Source organism: Sinohyriopsis cumingii, chromosome 8, assembly GCF_028554795.1.
Source record: "Sinohyriopsis cumingii isolate HCF-2022 chromosome 8, ASM2855479v2, whole genome shotgun sequence".
NCBI classification, from domain to species: domain Eukaryota; kingdom Metazoa; phylum Mollusca; class Bivalvia; order Unionida; family Unionidae; genus Sinohyriopsis; species Sinohyriopsis cumingii.
The window spans coordinates 40,993,405-41,012,696 of record NC_142968.1 but is presented as its reverse complement, the minus strand read 5'-3'; the positions used below and the strand labels follow the sequence as shown (position 1 = coordinate 41,012,696).

General features: G+C 35.2%; 1 protein-coding gene across 1 annotated transcript in view; it reads left to right on the top strand.

The window, feature by feature from the left end:
- The window catches only part of LOC149793345 (uncharacterized), a 117,169-nt gene that overhangs the window by 28,867 nt on the left and 69,010 nt on the right, over positions 1-19,292 (top strand). The window contains exons 8-13 of the mRNA XM_089968985.1: positions 6,056-6,473; positions 8,113-8,226; positions 11,267-11,377; positions 13,704-13,838; positions 14,962-15,051; positions 16,285-16,405. Coding sequence (XP_089825111.1) covers positions 6,056-6,473; positions 8,113-8,226; positions 11,267-11,377; positions 13,704-13,838; positions 14,962-15,051; positions 16,285-16,405 — 989 coding nt within the window. The remainder of the gene's footprint in view (positions 1-6,055; positions 6,474-8,112; positions 8,227-11,266; positions 11,378-13,703; positions 13,839-14,961; positions 15,052-16,284; positions 16,406-19,292) is intronic.

The window sequence follows — 19,292 nt, the reverse complement described above, 5'->3', positions numbered from 1 at the left end:
TGTTATATTATAATCCGCTTATCATGACTTCTGGCATGAGTACTGTATGTTGGAAATATCCCGGTCATCTTTTTTGTTGCTGACATTTCTGGTAACGGAGATCAACCGGACAAGGTATTATCTCGTAATCTATCTTTCATTGGAATTTTGGCCGCTTGCTAGTAATTAATATATTTACAAAGACTGACACTTGTATGTGGATGGTAAGTAAAATATCTCTTCTTTTCACTCAGAATTAAATCCTTCAGAACACTCACATTATCTGTAATAATTCCTGTCATCAAACCTGAACAACTGGATCTCCATCGTCCGTTGACCCTTTGTTAATTTTCAGATGCATGAGTGGAAAGCAGCATAACGCTACTACCACATATGTAAAGATTTAAAAAAAAAAAATACATCTTGCTTATTGGTTTATTCAGTAGGCATAGAGGGAAAAACGACAGCCAATTCTTTTTTAAAAAATGTACCCAGATAAAATGGTTTGCTTAAATTTGAAAGGAAACAAATTACCTTTGAAGCACTGATTGTTATGAAAACATACTCAGCAAATGGAGAGAAAAAAAATCGGTCCCAGATATTTGATGTTGCCGCCGCAATAAGAAATGGGCATTTGTTTGGTTCTCCAAAGATGTCCTTTAGCATGCATGCACCCTTCATCAAAGAAAGCCGACTACAATCTTTCAATAAAAACAAAGAACTTTTCATCAAAGGAAGTCAGTAACAAACTTAAATGAAAGTGATGGAATCTGATGGATTTTTGCATTTTCCAACGTGACTGGAACACGTTAACTGTGCCGTGAAAGTTTTCTTTCTGTAGGGAAAATGTTTATGCTTATGAAAGCAATCAATGGCGGCTTAAAACACAAACTTTTACCGATTTGGGACATACTTAAAAATACATGTGCTTTGTCATTCGTTACGTGATTGTGCTATATTTTTCCATTGAATTCAGACCAATATGATCTGTGATAAAATTATTGAATATTTTAAAGCTCTGTGTGTGTGTGTGTGCATATTTTCGATGGAATCACTTGTATTGTGGATTCACTGTATATGATGAAGTTCGCGGGTGAGTACACGGTATTGATACTATTCATGCTATACATTAGACATATATATATAAACAGTATTTGCATATATGTACCAATTCTTGGTTCTCTAAATAAAGTAAACTATTGTATGTCTTCTTTGTTTTCACTACAGGTGTATTTCTCATTTAATATGCATTGATTTAAGATGGTAACTGTGCCGATGAAGCCTGCATTTATTACCTACACCCCCTCCATGCAGTTTATTTTGGGTGCATGCATAATTTTCTTCAGCTAAATGACCTGGTTGCTTATAACACGGTTCGGTCTATAACGCGGTCGGGTTCTATGGCTCCCAACTACCGTGTTATAGCAGGGTCACACTGTATTTGTAATGATGTTATTGTCAAAAGGTAAAATGTGCTTATTGTTGTAAAATCTAAAACTATTAATTAGCAAGGGACTGAAGTAAAAAGTGGGCAGAAATTATTACCATATTACAGTGTTGTTAGAAACAACAGAATAGTTGTACAAAATGTATTTTGCAAAGTTGTAGAACTAGCGCTTGTATTGTCACAATATATTCTACTTAAATAATATCATTATTTCTGTATATTCCTATCAGTATTTTCCCAGTGGTAGTATTCTCACAGTATCATTAAAAAACAATGTAATCTGCACCAAATTGAGTTGTTTGAGAATAAATTATTTTTTAAATTCCAAAAATCAATGAAGCTACTAGTTCTTGCATTAAAGTCTCACATTAAATACATTGAAGTAGCCATGATAGTTGTTTAGGATGCAGCTATACTAATTTCACCTTTGGTATATCCAAATCTTGAATGTGATGGAGGAACAGAGCTCCAAAATAAACACATTAAATTTAGAACCTGTTCATTGACTATGAATCAATTATCCAAGTCCAACTCAACAAAGACCCCACCACAACCACATGACCATGCCCAATGACATCACAGTAATAATCGCTATACAACTAGAGATGACATCTCTTCAAGAATTTTGATTTCAGTAGAGCCGTAACATAGTGAAACATTAAAAAAGAGTGAGATATTTAAGTGTTATGAGAGTGACAGATATTTAAAAGAGTGACAGATATTTAACAATGGCTATTCCTCCTGCCATGACTTCCTCATTGGAGATCACACACACACAAAACTTAGAGTAAATCCTGAAATCCTGGCAGCATCTCTGCAGGGGAGATAACTTGACTATTTGATTTTATTGGTCTCTGGTTATCCCATGGTATTTCTGTTACTTGAACATTATCTTACAGTGTGTCCAGTCAGCATGGTCGAAAAAGGCTTACAACCATTGAGAGTTGTTAAAGGACTCACATTACTACAGATGTGAAAGAACGAGAACCATACTATAAATCAGTGAAGATAAAATAGACTATATATGGGTTTGTCTGCCCCTGATTGGTTGATAATGAAAGTAAGATTTTAGTAAAAACAATCTTTTGAGAGCTTGTCCTACTTGTAACTGAAAAAAGTGAGGGACATTGTATTATAATTTCTGTCCCTTTACAGACCTGAGTTTGGACAACTCGTTACTGAAATCAGCAGCTGACTCTTTGGTGCAGTATTGAAAGCACACATTTCAAATTTGTATAGATCCAGAAAATGGTGCGGCTGTTATGGTTTTCTTTTCACAAAAGCTGTCATCATAGATGTGTCTATACTGATACAGATTTGATCATGAGCACTCGAAAATTTAAGTTAGTGAATTTTAATATGGTGTTTGCACAGGTTTACAGTGGGAACTGAATTAGTACAGAGAGTCCTGAACTCTTTGAGTTTTTTGCAGAAATATGGAATCTAAGCAGAATACATCCAGAAATGTAGAGGTTTTCAATCTTGGATTTAGTCTTCCCCACTGATATGCATATTCACAGAACAAGACAAACAGTATGTGGGGGGACAAGATCATAAGAACAGGCTGGAATTTAGAAGTATAATAAAAACAATAATGAGTAGAAGTGTGCCACTTTTTATGTGTGCAACATTATTTTCTCAGCTTCAATAAGAAATTTCATCAAAAGGAAGACAATAAAGGGCGTACAGTTAACTAAACCAAGATCAATTTAGCTACTTAAAACATGTATCAAATTGATTTTAACCATCTGGTCTGTTTCTGTCCATTCTGGTGATATGTCCTCTGAATCAGTATGGTTGGAAAAATATTTGGCAAATTTAAAAATTTTAAAATCTTTTGGCAGATTATGATTATACCCTACTTCTGCCTGAGAGATGTGAATAATTTTATTTCTTGATTTGGTGATTGTGGTTGTTGCTCAATTCAAATGCATCATTGAAAAACATTGATGCATTCTCATACTTTGTTACAAATATTTATTACAGATGCATATCTCCAGATATTGGTGAATATAGCTTGAAAAAGTTATAACAGTTATAGTTGGAACAATGAACATTGTTAGAGAAAATTTAAGTGAGCGAAATCTAAACTTTTCGGCAGTGTGTGATGCAGGATTGCTCAAGACTTTTCCATCTCATATGCTCACCATCAAAAATCCATTTGTACCAACTGATGATGACGTTTAGGTAACTGTCAGAAAGGCATAATTGATGATATTCAAAGATCTACAAAAATTACTTGAGTCAAAATTTATTAACTCATACAGCTGTGGCAAAAATGATTGACTAGTACCTTTGCTGCTGTTGCCACAGTTGATTCGTTGGTCGATTTAGTTTTGTTCGATTTGTTTTTTATATATTTTTTAACAAAATATTTAATGGAGGAAGAACCCTGAAAGACCACCAACCTAAATTGGTTGATCTGTGACACAAATTCACTCGGTGAGATGTGCAAGTGATGTAAAAGCAAGCACCTTAGTACACTTGGGCACATGGAGCCTCTGTTGATTTGATGTTTATCTCCAACAGCTGAAGTTATTTAGACATGCGATCTTGGGTTTCGATAGATCATTATGGCCTTTACACCATTTTCAGATGAAGAGAATCTATATATGGCAGACAGTTTTACTGCAGAAGAAAATCCAAGTCCTTTTGAGGCACCAAACACCACTTTTGTAGAACCACTGCCTTCCACAAGTAACTGGCAACATTCTCATTTGCACGTTGGAGGCAAGTAATCACATGACAAGCACTGCCATGGAAGCCTCTCAGATCTGTATCACAAGACATGCATCTTATACCACTCTGCCATGAAAGCCCCTCAGGCCATAGGTATAAGTCTCATCTGAAAGACTAGAAGTGGGAGATAGAACCTGTGACATCTGGATTGGAAGTGCAGGATGTTACTGCTAGGCCATCAGTGATGATGATGATGCTGTTGACAATACAGTTAACTGCAATGACATTGATTTTATGAGTATTCTGGGAAAAATGATTCCTTGACTTTCATCCATTTTTTAAAATGTAACTTATGATATAAAAATGTTTGACTTGCTATATATTTTTTATAACTTTATATTAGTCTTGCAACAAGGCATAAAAATAAGACATTGGTAACTGAAAAAGATGTTCTTACAAGAAATGATATAGTGTAAAAGTAGACAAAAATAATGCAACATTACTTTCACAGGCATCAATGGGTTTTTTTCTGACAGTTCATGTATTATAAGTTTACCAAAACATTTATTGAAAAAATAATAACAAGGAATCATAGAATCTGACCACACATTTATAGCAATACAAGATTAAACTATTATTCTAATCAAAAGCAGCGTGCCTGAGAACAAAGAAAAATAGCAAGACATTGTGATCACTTTAGTAAACACCCAGTTTAGTAAGGATACAAATTCATGATTTCTGTATTAGAATAGAAATATCTATTATAAAATCTGTATTCATGGATGTTAAATTAGTAGGTATTAAGGGACTGATCAATGACATCTACAAATAATAAGTCACAGTATCAGAGACATACTTGGCTGACAGACAAACAAACAAAAGGACAAAAGATTGATTATAATGAATGAATACAAATAAAGATACAGTAGATTATATGATCTATAAGAATTCAATAGATTACCTCCAGCCAGCTGTCATTTAAATCGCTTCTGTCCCCAACCCAATATTAAAATCGCTTCTACCGCCCACTAACCCACAGCCAGAAATCATGTTTAAAAATATGCTTCTGTAGGGGGCAGTGTTTTTCGATTAAAACGGATCTGACGGTGGATCATAATTTTTTTTAATTGCTTCTGTTGTGGGTTGGTTGAATTTGAAAGTGCTTTCCCCCTGGGGGGTATATGTTTTACTGGAACAACCCTCAGTAAAACATGGTACATGTATCATACTTACTGTATCCCAGAAAGAGTCATATTGCTTCAGGAATTGTCTTAAAGTTACGAACTAAAGATTTTGCTTTCACATTTCATTTTTGGACTCGTCATGAATTATTTCATAGAAGCTTGATACATATGCTTGCCATTGAGAAAAATCGAAACAGGTCAGTTTTTGGTCAGTTATTGGTTAGTTTTTTGGTAAGTTTTTTGGTAAGTTTCACACCAGTATTAAATCATAGATTAAAGTGGAGTACTATTGAAACCATATCTGTACATGACTTTTCATGATATACTATGCAAAATACATTTAGCAGTGATATACTATGCAAAATACATTTAGCAGTGATATACTATGCAAAATACATTTAGCAGTGATATACTATGCAAAATACATTTAGCAGTTAACGTTATTTTGTGTGGGGTATTGTCATGTGTGTTGTAGTATTTCTTATTGATTTTGCTGTACAGTGAGTTTTCTAAATAGGCTTGGAGAAATAAGTCTTAACATCTTTAAGTAAAATACATATAAATGTTCACAATTCATAAAGTACTATGCAGCATGAAGGAAAAGTTTCAGTATAGGGGTGTGATGTGAATACAGAAAATAGTAAATATGCTTGTCATTGTTAATATTTAGAAAGTGGAAGGACTAAACAATAAGGTTGATGTTCAAAGAGAGGTAATGACCCGGTGAGGGAAGCATTTATAGTAAATTTTACATGTTCCATTGTAGGGAGAGAAGATGTGAAAATCCTAGATATGCCAGGGCAGCTACAAGTGCTTTCATCAGTGTGAAGTCAGGACAGGGTCAAGAAGGAGCATGTGATGTAGAAGCAGCGGGGGACTTGGAGAAAGAAACAACCACTAATAGAACTCGAGGTGGTGTGACGTCCTTTCATCACAAAACTAGTTTGTCTCAAACTGGTAGGGGTCAGGAGGGTATCATGAAGCAGCCAGATTTTCCAGTGCCTGAACTTTTTTTTCAGAATGTAAGATCAGGGCGAATGTTCAGGGCTGGAGCTGAGGTCCGGAGGCTAAACTTTGATATTGGAGGTCAGCAGAGTAATGTGACACAAGAGGGCTGTGTAGAAGTACTACTACCAAAAATGACAGAGACACAGGGTAGAAAGGAGGGACGATTGAAGGACAAGGTAAAGTTAAACTGCATTACCTCATTTGCTGTTGTTTTTTTTTTTTTGTTATTTGAAAGCTTGTAATAATACAGAGTTTGTGTCAGTCATGTTCACACAATTTACGTACGACTGCTCCAGTGGCCTAGTGGTTAGAGCGTCCACCTTGGATGTGGGAGGTCGTGGGTTCGATCCCTGGCCGAGTCATACCAAAGACTTTCAAAAATGGTACTAACAGCTGCCTTGTTTGGCGCTCAGCATTAAGAGGTTAGTGTTAGGACTGGTCAGCCTGGGGTCAGGATAATGTGACTGAGTGGGACATCATGCTACATGTCTGCGGCATGATGCCCCGGTGCTAGATATCACTATAAACTGCCACATTGCAGACATCGTAGCAATATGACAGAAAAAATTGTTAAAGCTACGTTTTTAAAAAATCCCCCAAAAAATCAAAACAATTTACGTATGCAGTGAAACTTGTCTATAATGGATACTCGGTTGACCACACATTTGGTCCTTTGTTGAGAAATATTCTTTATATAGAGGTTACATATATAAAGGAAGTGAAGAAAAGGGACTCTCAAATATTGTCCTTTGAAGTTACGGTGCTTATTGCAGAAATGGAAAAGGTGGGGCATTCTGGCCCCTATCAGGTGAAAATGTGGAGTTATTTAGAAGCTAAAACTTGGTTGCAAATATTTTGACAACTTTTCTGTTTATTTAAATTAATTTAAAACACATTTCATTTCTTTACTCTCCTTCCGTTGGTTTTAGTAGTCATCCCCCTCTTGGATTTAATTTTCGATTCAAGACTACATGTTTTTTTCCAAGTATGTTGCTTTTTTGTAATATTTCATCTTTTCTTACATTTTCTATTCATGAATGTTGTGATGTACTCTTGATTGGTCTGATGTGTCTGAAGAATCAGTAAAATGTGTTATTAATTACTGAAATATGAAACAGTTTATTATTGAAGTTTTACAGTAGAATTTTAAAAAAACCAAGATTCTAATCACTCGTAGTTTTAAGCAAGTGCAGAAAAGATGTACTATGTTGAAGTTTTGTTGAAATAATAAGTTCCAAACCATTTATATTACAAACACCAGAGAACCTCATGTTTTGAAGTAGTTTTTAAGGCTTCTGTTGGTAGACAATATCTTCTGAAGCAGATTTAAGAACAGTGATACAAAATAAGAAACAAAGAAAAACAGATTTAATCTGTTATTTTTTATATAAAAGAATTAATATTTTTTGCATATCACAGGAGCTTGTTTTGTTGTCAAGGTAGGCTTCAGTCTGCATTTATGTTCAGTGGCTACTGGAGGTTATGAAACGCGTCATAGAGATGAGTTGTGCAATTGTCAGTTACACTCCGTTTAATACCAAATTTGAATAAAAGCCATGTGGCAAGAAATTACAACTTTGTTGCAAAATGCCAAATTAGTGCATGGTAGCAAGCACCTGTCTGGAGTCTAATGCTTGATGTTTTATCACCATCATTTATTAGCCTTGAAAGATCTATGTTAAATTGTTCACATGCATTTCATTGTATTTAATTACCAATGTGGATAGAGAAAAAAGCAATGAGAGTAGACTAATTCTTTTATGAATTTATAATTTTCAACCTGAAATTTGATTTTAGGTCTAATCTTCTTTTCAGCTTGGATTTGGTCGACAGGACACAGTAACATTGCAGCCACTCCTATCCACCATCAGACACTGGAGGTCTGGTAGTTTTGAAGATCAACATCATCTAGTCAGAGCTGACTTTGTGGTAAACCCTTTTATCTTTGCCTCATAATACTGAGATGGCTTTTATTTCTTTATGTAGCAAGTGACAAACTGTTTCCTAAAACTCCTTATACTCTGCCAGCATACAAGTCAGTGAAATTGCCATAATATCCTTGCTTATCAGTAGTCAAACTGCAAACAGCAAAGTTCCTGATAGTGTGCTCTGCAGACCGAGTATCTGTTGTTTGTTATTGTTTATTCTACTGATTACTCCTCACAAACTGCACAGACCCAGACCTCCTTGTGCATTATGTGATGGTAGTTGGCAGTTGGCGAGTATATATGGTATATTGTTGTTGTTGTTGTTGTAGGGTTTAACGCCATTTTTCAGCACATGATAGGCTATACATGGCGGTCAGTATTAATGATGGAGGAAGAACCCGGAAAAACCCCGGAAAGAACCACCGACCAACAAGAACCTACTGGCAAGCTTTCTCACATACCCACATTGGCTGAATCCGAGATTTGAACCGCCGCAGACAGAGTTGAGATGGCAGTGATCCATAACGAAGAGCACTTTAGACCACTCGGGGCCCCTCTATATATGGTATATCTACTTGGGGATATTAGGCTCTTTACACATGCAAAGCTTCAGCAAAGTTAGTTTGAATTTCACTGGATACATCTCTCTCAAAGCTGTAAACAATCACAGATTTTGCTGAATTCTTAAGTGTAGTGAAAATTAAACATTTCAAATTGTATTGAAAAAATTCAAGAAAGTAAAATATTTTCAGATAAAATTGCGAACAGGCGTGTTAAATGTGGAGTCATGTGGGGAGAAATTTTTTGCACCAGTTTGATAGACTTTATACATAGAAGATATTTTCTAAATGTAAAACAATGGGTATGTGAGAAAGCTTGCCAGTAGCTTCTCGTGGGTCGGTGGTTCTTTCCGGGGTTTATACCGGGTTTTTCCTCCACCATTAATACTGGCTGCCATGTATAGCCTATCATGTGCTGAAAAATGGCGTTAAACCCCACAACAACAACAACAACTAAATGTAAAATATATGATGTAGATAAATCGATTAAATAAACAAAAAGATATCAGACATGAAGAGAAAAGGAAGCTGCAGATACAGTGAAAGCCCTCAAAAAGGAAAACCCTTGGTAAATTTTTTGTTTTTAGAGGTTTTCAGTTTATTGATGGTTTTGATACTTGAAAAAGATTCATCTTTTAATAAGCACTTACGTGATGAGATGGAAAGTGTATCAGCTGTGTATGTGTAAGAGTGTACAAATTAGAAAAGCTATTGTAGTTGTTTAAACATTAAATGAAAACGGTAAGAAGCATTATGAGTTTAGAGAGTCTGTTACTATTAAGAAGTATTTTATTTATTCCAGACAGGATGCCTAGATTCTTAAAAATTGAAGCTATATATTGTGATGAACATGCTTGTTGGGTTGGCAGCTCTGCTTTCTTTCCCTCTCTCTCTTGCTCTGTCTCTATCTCTGTCTGAGATGTTCATTTAGGTCTTTTAACTGGAAGTTTATTGTAAAATAAAATGTATTTCCAAAGGCCTCATATTGCATGAGAACAGAATGAAAACAGACTGACGATGAAAAACTACTTTCCAGTTTCTACTTCCTGCATAGCCCTGTTAAAATTACCAGCAATTTGTTTTTATTGGCTGTAAATTTTGTGGCTAGATGTGTTATTAACAGCTTTATTGGATATAAGTCTTGTGGCTCGATGTTGTGGTATCAACAGTTTTATTGGCTGTAAGTCTTGTGGCTAGATGTTGTATTAACAGTTTTATTGGCTGTAAGTCTTGTGGCTAGATGTTGTGGTATTAAGTTTTATTGGCTGTAAGTCTTGTGGCAAGATGTTGTGGTATTAAGTTTTATTGGCTGTAAGTCTTGTGGCTAGATGTTGTGGTATTAAGTTTTATTGACTGTAAGTCTTGTGGCTAGATGTTGTGGTATTAAGTTTTATTGGCTGTAAGTCTTGTGGCTAGATGTTATGGTATTAAGTTTTATTGGCTGTAAGTCTTGTGGCTAGATGTTGTGGTATTAAGTTTTATTGGCTGTAAGTCTTGTGGCTAGATGTTGTGGTATTAAGTTTTATTGACTGTAAGTCTTGTGGCTAGATAATGTGGTATTAACAGTTTGGCAATATCAGACTTTGAGATATTGAAGTTTAAAAAATACACAGTGAAACATAGAATTTACTTAATTCATTCCAATTAAATACATGAAATATCTTTATGCAATTTGATGGAAATGCTGATTCCATGCTGGTAGAGTATTTTATAGTTTTCTAGTTCCGTGCGTTTGTGATCACTTGACAGCTCATTTTACAGTCCACTTACAAATCACAGTGACATTACCAACCCCATGAAATTGACCTCAAACACCTGGGCAGAATTTGCACTTTAACAAGTACACAGTTATATCATTGTAACTTGGGCCTTTTTTGTCCAGATTTTGTGCATGGTATGCTACTAGAGATGAAAGTCATCTGCACCATTTTTGGTATCTCTCTCTCTTTGTCTCTCTCTCTCTCTCTCTCGCTGTCTGTAAAATTCAAAATAATTTATTAAATAAATTGATGGGAATACTGGCAAGTTTCTGAGAGAGAATGACCCAGAACTTGCTCAGGGTGCAACACTTCTCAATATGTTTACTCGCTTAATGGATTAGATCTAGATGGTTTCATGGAATACAGACTGATGAATAGACAAGAGGACAGCCAGATGGATGGAGAGACATGTTCAGTCATAACTTATCCATAAAAAAAGTTTTGCGAAAGATAGTCTGTAAAACTTGAATCATTTTGTTACTCCAGTAATCTTATCTACATGAAGAAGTCATAACTTTATAAATTTACACCGTTGCATATATTACTAAAGTGACATTGTCTTAGCATAATATTTTTGGATAATACTGCATATCATGTGACTGTAAAATATATTTATATTGCTAATATGTTTCACTGTGTCATTACAGCTCTAATTACCTTCACACTATCCAAGCCATTTTTTTCATATGACTCCTTGTGCATGATGACCTGTCTGTTTTAGGAGGACTATGATCTGGAGTATGCCTGGGTGAATGGGATGTCACTGACTATGTCAGGTCCTGTGTGTGTCAGATCTGTTTGCTACCTCTGTGGAAGTTCAGGAAAACACAAGGTATTCGTAGTCTTTACCTGTTGGGCATGCTGTAAATGTTATGTTTTTATTGTTGTTATTAAAGTATAGTGGTGGTACAACATTATACCATATCAGTTATTATAATAATCCTGTCAGGTCCTGTATAGAATTTGAATTATCAATGTCAGTGATGTTTGAATATAATAGAATAATGTTAGGGATCTCTTGAACATTCGTATCCAAAGTTAACTTACAGTAATGTATCTGTTATTACAATATAGGTCCTACAGAACAGTAGACTTTGTCTTTTATCACAATAGCCATGCAATAGCCTCTTGATCAATTATAAAATAGGTAACCTCATTTTCAATGATATTGGGATATAACAAAATAATGTTGGGTGTCCATTGGACATCACTGTATCCTGAGTTCATTTATAACAATATACAGGATCTGTTATTTCAACACACAACCTTAGTTACTTCAGGTCCTTTATAGGTTTATCTGCCTTAGTGTGTCCGTGGGGTAAAGGCACTTTTTTCCCATATCCTTGGCATGATTGATGACTGCCAACCCTCACGATTTTGGCGTGAATTTCACGACTTTTTCAACCATTCAACAAAATCATGAATTCCCCAATTCTCAGTTATTTGAAATCTTTAATAAAATAACCAATTTCCTGTTAAGCGCTAGTTTGATATTGGCACTTGACGAAATGGTCCGGTACTGCTGGTCGTGATATTAGTGGAACTAAATCTGATTGGTACAGTTGGCCCTGTAGCAAGCATTTTAATGTATTTTAATTTATATGTATAAGAGTAGTTTTACAAATGCTGTTGAGAGAAACTGGGACCTAACTGTAATTTTGTTCCGTGCATTGCCGCAAACACTTATTTGAATTACCATTCGGCATCACATCTTGAAAATGTCTTCACCAATAAGGAAAAAGAAATGTATTGCACAAAAAGTGATGTTTAGTTTGGAATATAGCAAAAATTGGCCTTGGATTCAGCCATCAAACATTGATATACATCATGCTTTTTGCATACAGTATGTCACAAATTTTAATATTGGGCATGGTGGCAGAGACAATGTGAGGAAGCACATAGGAAACAAAAAGCACATAGAGGTTGGGAAAATTAAGAACTTGCAGATTTCAGCTCTGGAATATTTTAAGCCATTGACGGAAGACGTGCAAGCTACCAATGCTGAAGCATTGTTTGTGAGTTTTCTTGTTGAATACAATCTACCTTTATCTGCTGGAGACCATGCTAAACATTTGTTCCGACATATTCCCGGACTTGAAGATTGCTTCATGAATTCATGTCAAAATTCACGAATTTTTATCCCTATTTTCATTAATTGTGAGCATGGAGGGTTGGCAGCTATGATGATATCATATACTTTCTATACTCGATATAATTTGAGTCCAACTGCATACTGTACAGAACTAGAACTGCTGTCACATGAGACACGAACATAATAGACCTTGATTTGCAGGTGTATTATGCTGCGGCAGATCATGATCTTTGTTGTTTAAAATTTGACTTGACTTATAAGCAAGTATAGATAGTAGCTAATAATATGTTAAAATGCTGTAAATATTGACAACAACAAAAAAGAAAACAATTCTGTGTAAAATATGTATCCTCAGTTTCATTGATATTGGAATAAAACATTTTTTTGGAGTCCCATGGACAATATTAATCTAAAGTTCATTATGTTTGACTCTAATAAACTTGTATGGAAATGTGAGCAATTAATCATTTCTTGTGGCCCACCAAATGTATATGGCGGAGGCATATAGTGTTACCAATATTCATTTTTACCCTCATCTTGTATCCATTCCTTTGCACATATTCGTTTTTGCTCCGTAACATTTGAAGGACTTAACGATCCATACAAAGTTTGCTAAAGGCTCTACGTTATGAAGTTAATAGCTGATTTCAGTTGTAGCATTTTCTGACAAAATTTAACTTCAAAATTTTATTTCATGTCCTATGTTTCGGTGTCATGTGTACATGTATCTAATTTGGTATCATATATATATTACCTTCATAAGTTGAGTCCAACTGTGAACAACCTGGATCTGCTGTCACATTATGGAATGGCTTATCTTGAATTTGCTGGACTTAACTTATAAGTGAGTATATACTGCAGTATTTGTTCTGCTTATTTATGTCTTTCAATGAATATTTGAGGAATATTCAAGTGTTCAGCTTGAAGATCAGTCACTAATATTTACTATACTTGACTTTAGCAATCAGTTCAGAGAAAGGGAGTTCCAGACTATAAATGAAATTAAAAAGAACAGGTGCTTGTAATATATATTTTCAAATTGATTTATGCATACTTGTTTCTTCAGCTCATATATTGCACATTGTGTTGTGAGCCTTACCATGAGTTCTGTCTAGAGGACTCCAGTCCCAGTAAGGAGGATCTGGAGAACTGGTGTTGCTCTCGCTGTCAGTTCTGTCATGTCTGTGGCAGGCAGAATAACGTAAGTTGTCATTGTATTATTAGAACTTTTGCTTGTCCATCATGATGCTTCCATGACAGTAGTCATGGTTCAGATTTGTGCAGGGTTGATACCTAGAGATCTTTATAGTCCAACAGCTATACAGCTTTGAATGTAGACGTAACTTGGTGAGCTCAATACAATAACACTAAAAGTATATTGCTGTGGCATACATTCAGTGACATTGCGTACATTTTGTGTTTAGGTAATTTTCTCTTTTGTGTTGGGCTGCAGTGTCATTAAAAATTGGAATAGGTTGGCGAAGGGCATTTGTGTACTTTGAACACATTTTGTTTCATCAACAGAATGTTTTGTTATAACCCCTATGACCAAAAAGTGCATTTTGTCAATCAGCTGTGGTATAACAGAGATTCCAATCAGCCACTAACCAATTCAGTTACTAGCTAGGTATAAATTTTTATATATAATCAGGTGTTGGGATTGGAGCTTTTCCAGCTAAACAGGGGAAATAGATCAAATATTTTGCATATAAGATTCAGCTCTTTATCAACATTTTCATCCAGATTTCATGAAATGTTCTCGATATATATATGACTCTTGTTTGAATCGATGGAAAATTTCATATCTTAAAATGCCAATTATAGAGAGATGGATATGCACACAGTCGATGGAATATTCACCATTTGTCGGGGGGGGGGGCGTTCTTGAAGAAGATAAAGAAGTACCTTTTATTTATCCTAATGTCACACTTGAGACACAGAAATCATTGTGCTGTCAGACTAATATTCGTTGTGCACTTTCAGCTCAAATGTATGGCTTTGGACATATCTTTTTCGTGTAGCATCAGACTTGGCAATAAATTAATGTTACTGACATCTGTTAGTAATTTCAATTACCTGTAGGTATTATGAGATCAAGAAGACTTTTCAATATCTTTTCTCATACGATGTCTCCTTTCTCAGGTAGTAAAGTTGTTATTCTAATACATCCATATTAAAATCAATTAGTGAAGTTGTTGTTCCTAATATATACACATTAAAATCAGGTAAGTATTCTTGAAGAAATCTTTTTACTGTAAAAAAATATGTATTACAGATATATCTGTTTGTTACTGTCTTAAATATGATATTTGGGGTGTTTTCAGTTATTGCAGTGTGATAAATGTCAGAATACCTACCATCCAGAGTGCCTTGGGCCCAATTATCCCACAAAACCATCCAAGAAAGGAATCTGGGTAAGTTGGTTCCACCGTGATGGAAATTAGTACATTTGAGTTAGATTTTACTATTTTGTCATGATGTTTACTCTCAGTTACTAAGAATAATTTGTGTTTCTAATAATTAACTCATTAACCCCAGGCTCTGCATTTACATGGCAGGAGGTAGTAGCCTACTGCCGAGCTCTGTAGCATCAAGGTCTTGTATGATACACTAAAGTGGGTGGTATTATAGAAAGGAAGACAGATTTAGCTCTATAGTGATACCAAATAATCTGGATGTTCTAGTTGCACTACAAAATACAGAGAGAAAACCTGAATTTTTGGACCCATTTTTTTTTTCCACCTAAAATTTGCCCATGGTCAGAATCTGATTTTGTGTCAGTGTTTTAGACTTTTTGGCCTCAGATCTAAGGCAGACCGGTCTAAACTGCACACAGACAGATGAACCTTTGCAAAAAGTAGGAGAAGGTGGGCATTTGGAATAAAGAGTGGTCTCGATACTAAACTGCTGGGTCTGTTAAGCAAAAAAAAGAAAAAGAACTCCTTCTTTTACCCTTCTGCTCATGCGCAAGCAAAATAACCAATGAAAAATGATGTTTCTAACACAACTAGCCATTAGATTAATGGAAAATCTCTTGAAAGTCAATATATTAGGATGTATTCAGAAATAGTCCCCAAAATGTGTTTCCTACTCGTATTTCAGGCAAAAACGACATAAACCTCCAGGGGTTAATGAGTTAAGCTCTTTACATGCTGAACTCTTCTGGCCTTTTGACACTGAAGTCAGGATTTGTAAAAGGATATAACTAAAATTTGACAGTTACCTCCTTTTGTATTTAGCTGCCTCATTATTGCACTGCAAACAAAACAATCATTTCAACAGAAAATGCTTATCGGTGGTAATTCATGGATATTTAATCGAGATATTTTGTGCATTTTTTTCGATTCAGTTTAAAGATAAAAAGAAGAAAGGTCTTAGACATTTATAGTTAAAATTATGTGTATTTACAAGGATGTTAGTAACTGTAATATAGTATTATATGAACTGTCCAAGTCATTTTTATTTTCAATACTGTTCATTTCTCCATATATTATGCAGAATTTTATACATATATATTCAATATAGTGCTGTTCCATTTTAATTGCAACCCTGTTTTGTTTTCTTTCCAAACGACCATTTTTTAATTTAAATTAATTTAAATGTAGATTTTTGAAGTGTAGATTAAAGTGTAAACATGATTATTTCAGATTTGCTCTAAATGTGTGAGGTGTAAAAGTTGTGGTGCCACAACACCTGGGACTGCCTGGAATGCTACATGGACATACAACTTCTCACTTTGCTACGAGTGTGGGAAACTTATGGACAAAGGTTTGTCTCCACATTAGAAAAAGGCTTGATTTAACATTGTTGCAATTTTCATTTTTAGTGCTTGTGTGTATGTATTGGCTTAAAGAAAAGAGGCAGGTAGACGTATAAATGGAAATTTTAGTGTATTGAAGACAACAAAATTTGATATCAGTTGTGGAGACATGTTTATACGTTCTCAATAGCAGCAGATACAGCAAATATATGGATTGAGGGACCTCAAAGATTTATTCACCAATCTTTGAAGAAACTGAACTTTTGTTTCAAAAATAGTATTAAAGTATGGTCATTTTAAGCATATATTGTCTTTTTATAATCTTAATATCGATGAATTTACACTTTTGATAATAAGCTTATGTTTTTCACAGAGAACGCCAGTTGTTGGAGTAAGTGCCTGGTCATGCAAATGGATGGTTTAGAATCTACTCTTAAGAAGAAAGCCACCTATGAAATGAACACTTAAAGCCTAGCTCACAGTTGCTAGACAGATTGTCCCCATTTGGCATGACTCTTCCAGTGGCCAGAATAAGTCTTTGAGTAGGGATTCAAATTTCACCTCACCAGCGGAAAAAGCATTATATTCTAAAACACGCTACAGTCATCTAAATTAAAAAGAATTGCAGCTGAAAACTTGATGCATGTTTGTATGAGCAGAGTAAATATATTTTCACATAGAATCTACAATTTGAAGGAAAAAAAACTTACTCAGTACCCATGAAAAGATGGCTCTGAAATAAAAAATGCCATGTCTATGCTAGGCAGTACTCCATGTTGTTGATCAATATGCAGAACCAGCACAGAAAGAAAAATAAATGAGCCATGAATATTAGCATTTTACAGAGAAGTTCAAACCATGTACTTCTAGGTCAAGTTGATCATATGGCTAATGTTTTATAACCAGTTGCTGACTTGGTTGTGTTCCCGTGTCTCTGTACATGTGATACACGACACAGAGCTGGTTGCTGATGCAATTACCAGCTGTACCTGAGCAGTGTGACTGATGTACATGTATCCTGTTGAATGATTTCACTAAGCACTAACATACTTATCCAAAACAGACATCAATTTATTGATTTTCATGAAACCAGCTAAATTGCAGTGCTCTGTCATTCTGCATATAGTATGAGAAAAACAGTTGCTAGTGATTCTGACAAATAATGAACAAAAATATATAAAATTAATGAGGCAAAATTGATGGCTTTCTAGGTCATAACTTTTTCAGTGCACATCATTTTAAAATGTTGTTGTTGTGGGGTTTAATGCCATTTTTCAGCACACGATAGGCTCTACGTGGCGGCCAGTATTAATGGTGAAGGAAGAACCCGGGAAAACCTCGGAAAGAACCACCGACCCACGAGAAGCTACTGGCAAGCTTTCTCACATACCCACATTGGCTGAATCTGAGACTCGAACCTGCGCAGACAGAGGTGAGATGGCAGTGATCCGTAACGGAGAGCGCTTTAGACCACTCGGCCACTCGGGGCCCCCCATTTTTAAATGTAGATTATGACTGTTTTTGTCTTCCTCATATGCATCTGTTCCAGCATTTATTATGCTTGCAGAAATATACAATATAAATTGGCTCTTTTTTTCAGTAATACATTTGAGATGAGTTTTGGAGTACATAATGCCATGTTTGTTAGTTTGGTGAAGAACGAATCTCTAATGACTGATTTACCTTGCTATTAGAAGTGTTGTGACAACTGTCTAGGAAATGGATGAGCTAAGCTGTGCATGTTTATTTAGAGGCAGCTTTCCGCTGATGTGAGTGATGTCACTTCTAAATGGATCATTTGCTCATCAAGGCATCTATTACGGCAATATGTATGCTTTAAATGTCAACATTTGGACAGTAACTTTCAAATAAAAGTACAGTTCAGTTTGTACATATAGGTCATCCATTGGACACAACAGAATCTGATCTGAGAGTAAATGTATCACATGTCTATAGGGATAGAGAGTTTTAAAATATGATTGGTTCATTCAAAGTTGAGGCTGCCATGCCCGTCTTTAACCACAATATTGGATTGCACAAAGCAGTTGCCACTATCACTGTATCTCTTCTTAATATTCAACTTCTCGTCATGTTGAATAAAGATTCAGAATTTTCTCAAGTAAAGAAAATAAAAGAATGGAGGACAATTGTGCCATCTTGTTTAGATTTATGAAACCATCTAGTGAAGGGAAAACCTTGCTTTTTGCAAATGGTGTAATTGTGATTTTACTATTGGACAAGGAGGCACCCATGACCAAAAACAGCATAAAAAAGCTGATAAACATCATCTTGCTGCTTCATCATCAATAACTCAGCTTGAATTTAAAAATGCCAGAGAGAATCTTGATGTAATTCAATTGGAAGTTCATTCTGCTAAATTTCTTTCAGAAATTAACCTTTCTCTTTTAGTTGCTAGTGTTGGTGGTGATTTATTTTGCACACTTTTTCTAGACAGTAAAATCGCAAGGGATTAATCATATGCTAGAACAAAAACAGTTCAATGAAAAATAATCACACATAATTCAGATATCAATGAAAGATGGTACATTGGAATTGATAATGATTAAGAAAACAAGTTGTGGAAAAGACTCCTATAAACAGCCTGTGTCTGACTTTGAATACATTGCATTCTTGCACCTTCTGAATTGGCGTCCAAATGGGGCCTATTCAGAGGTACAAGAATGCAACACATGCATCTTTGACATTAAGTTATTGTCCTACATTACTGATGGTTGTAGATGTTGTAAATAGTTACATATGCATTAAAGTTCTAACAATCAGAATATGTTCCAGAAAGTTTATATTTTTGTCGTAAGAAGTCAGTGTTTTTGTGCTCTGGGGTTGGCAGCTGTATGTTGACTGTACTGAGGCCTTCTTTTGACAGGTAATTTCTGT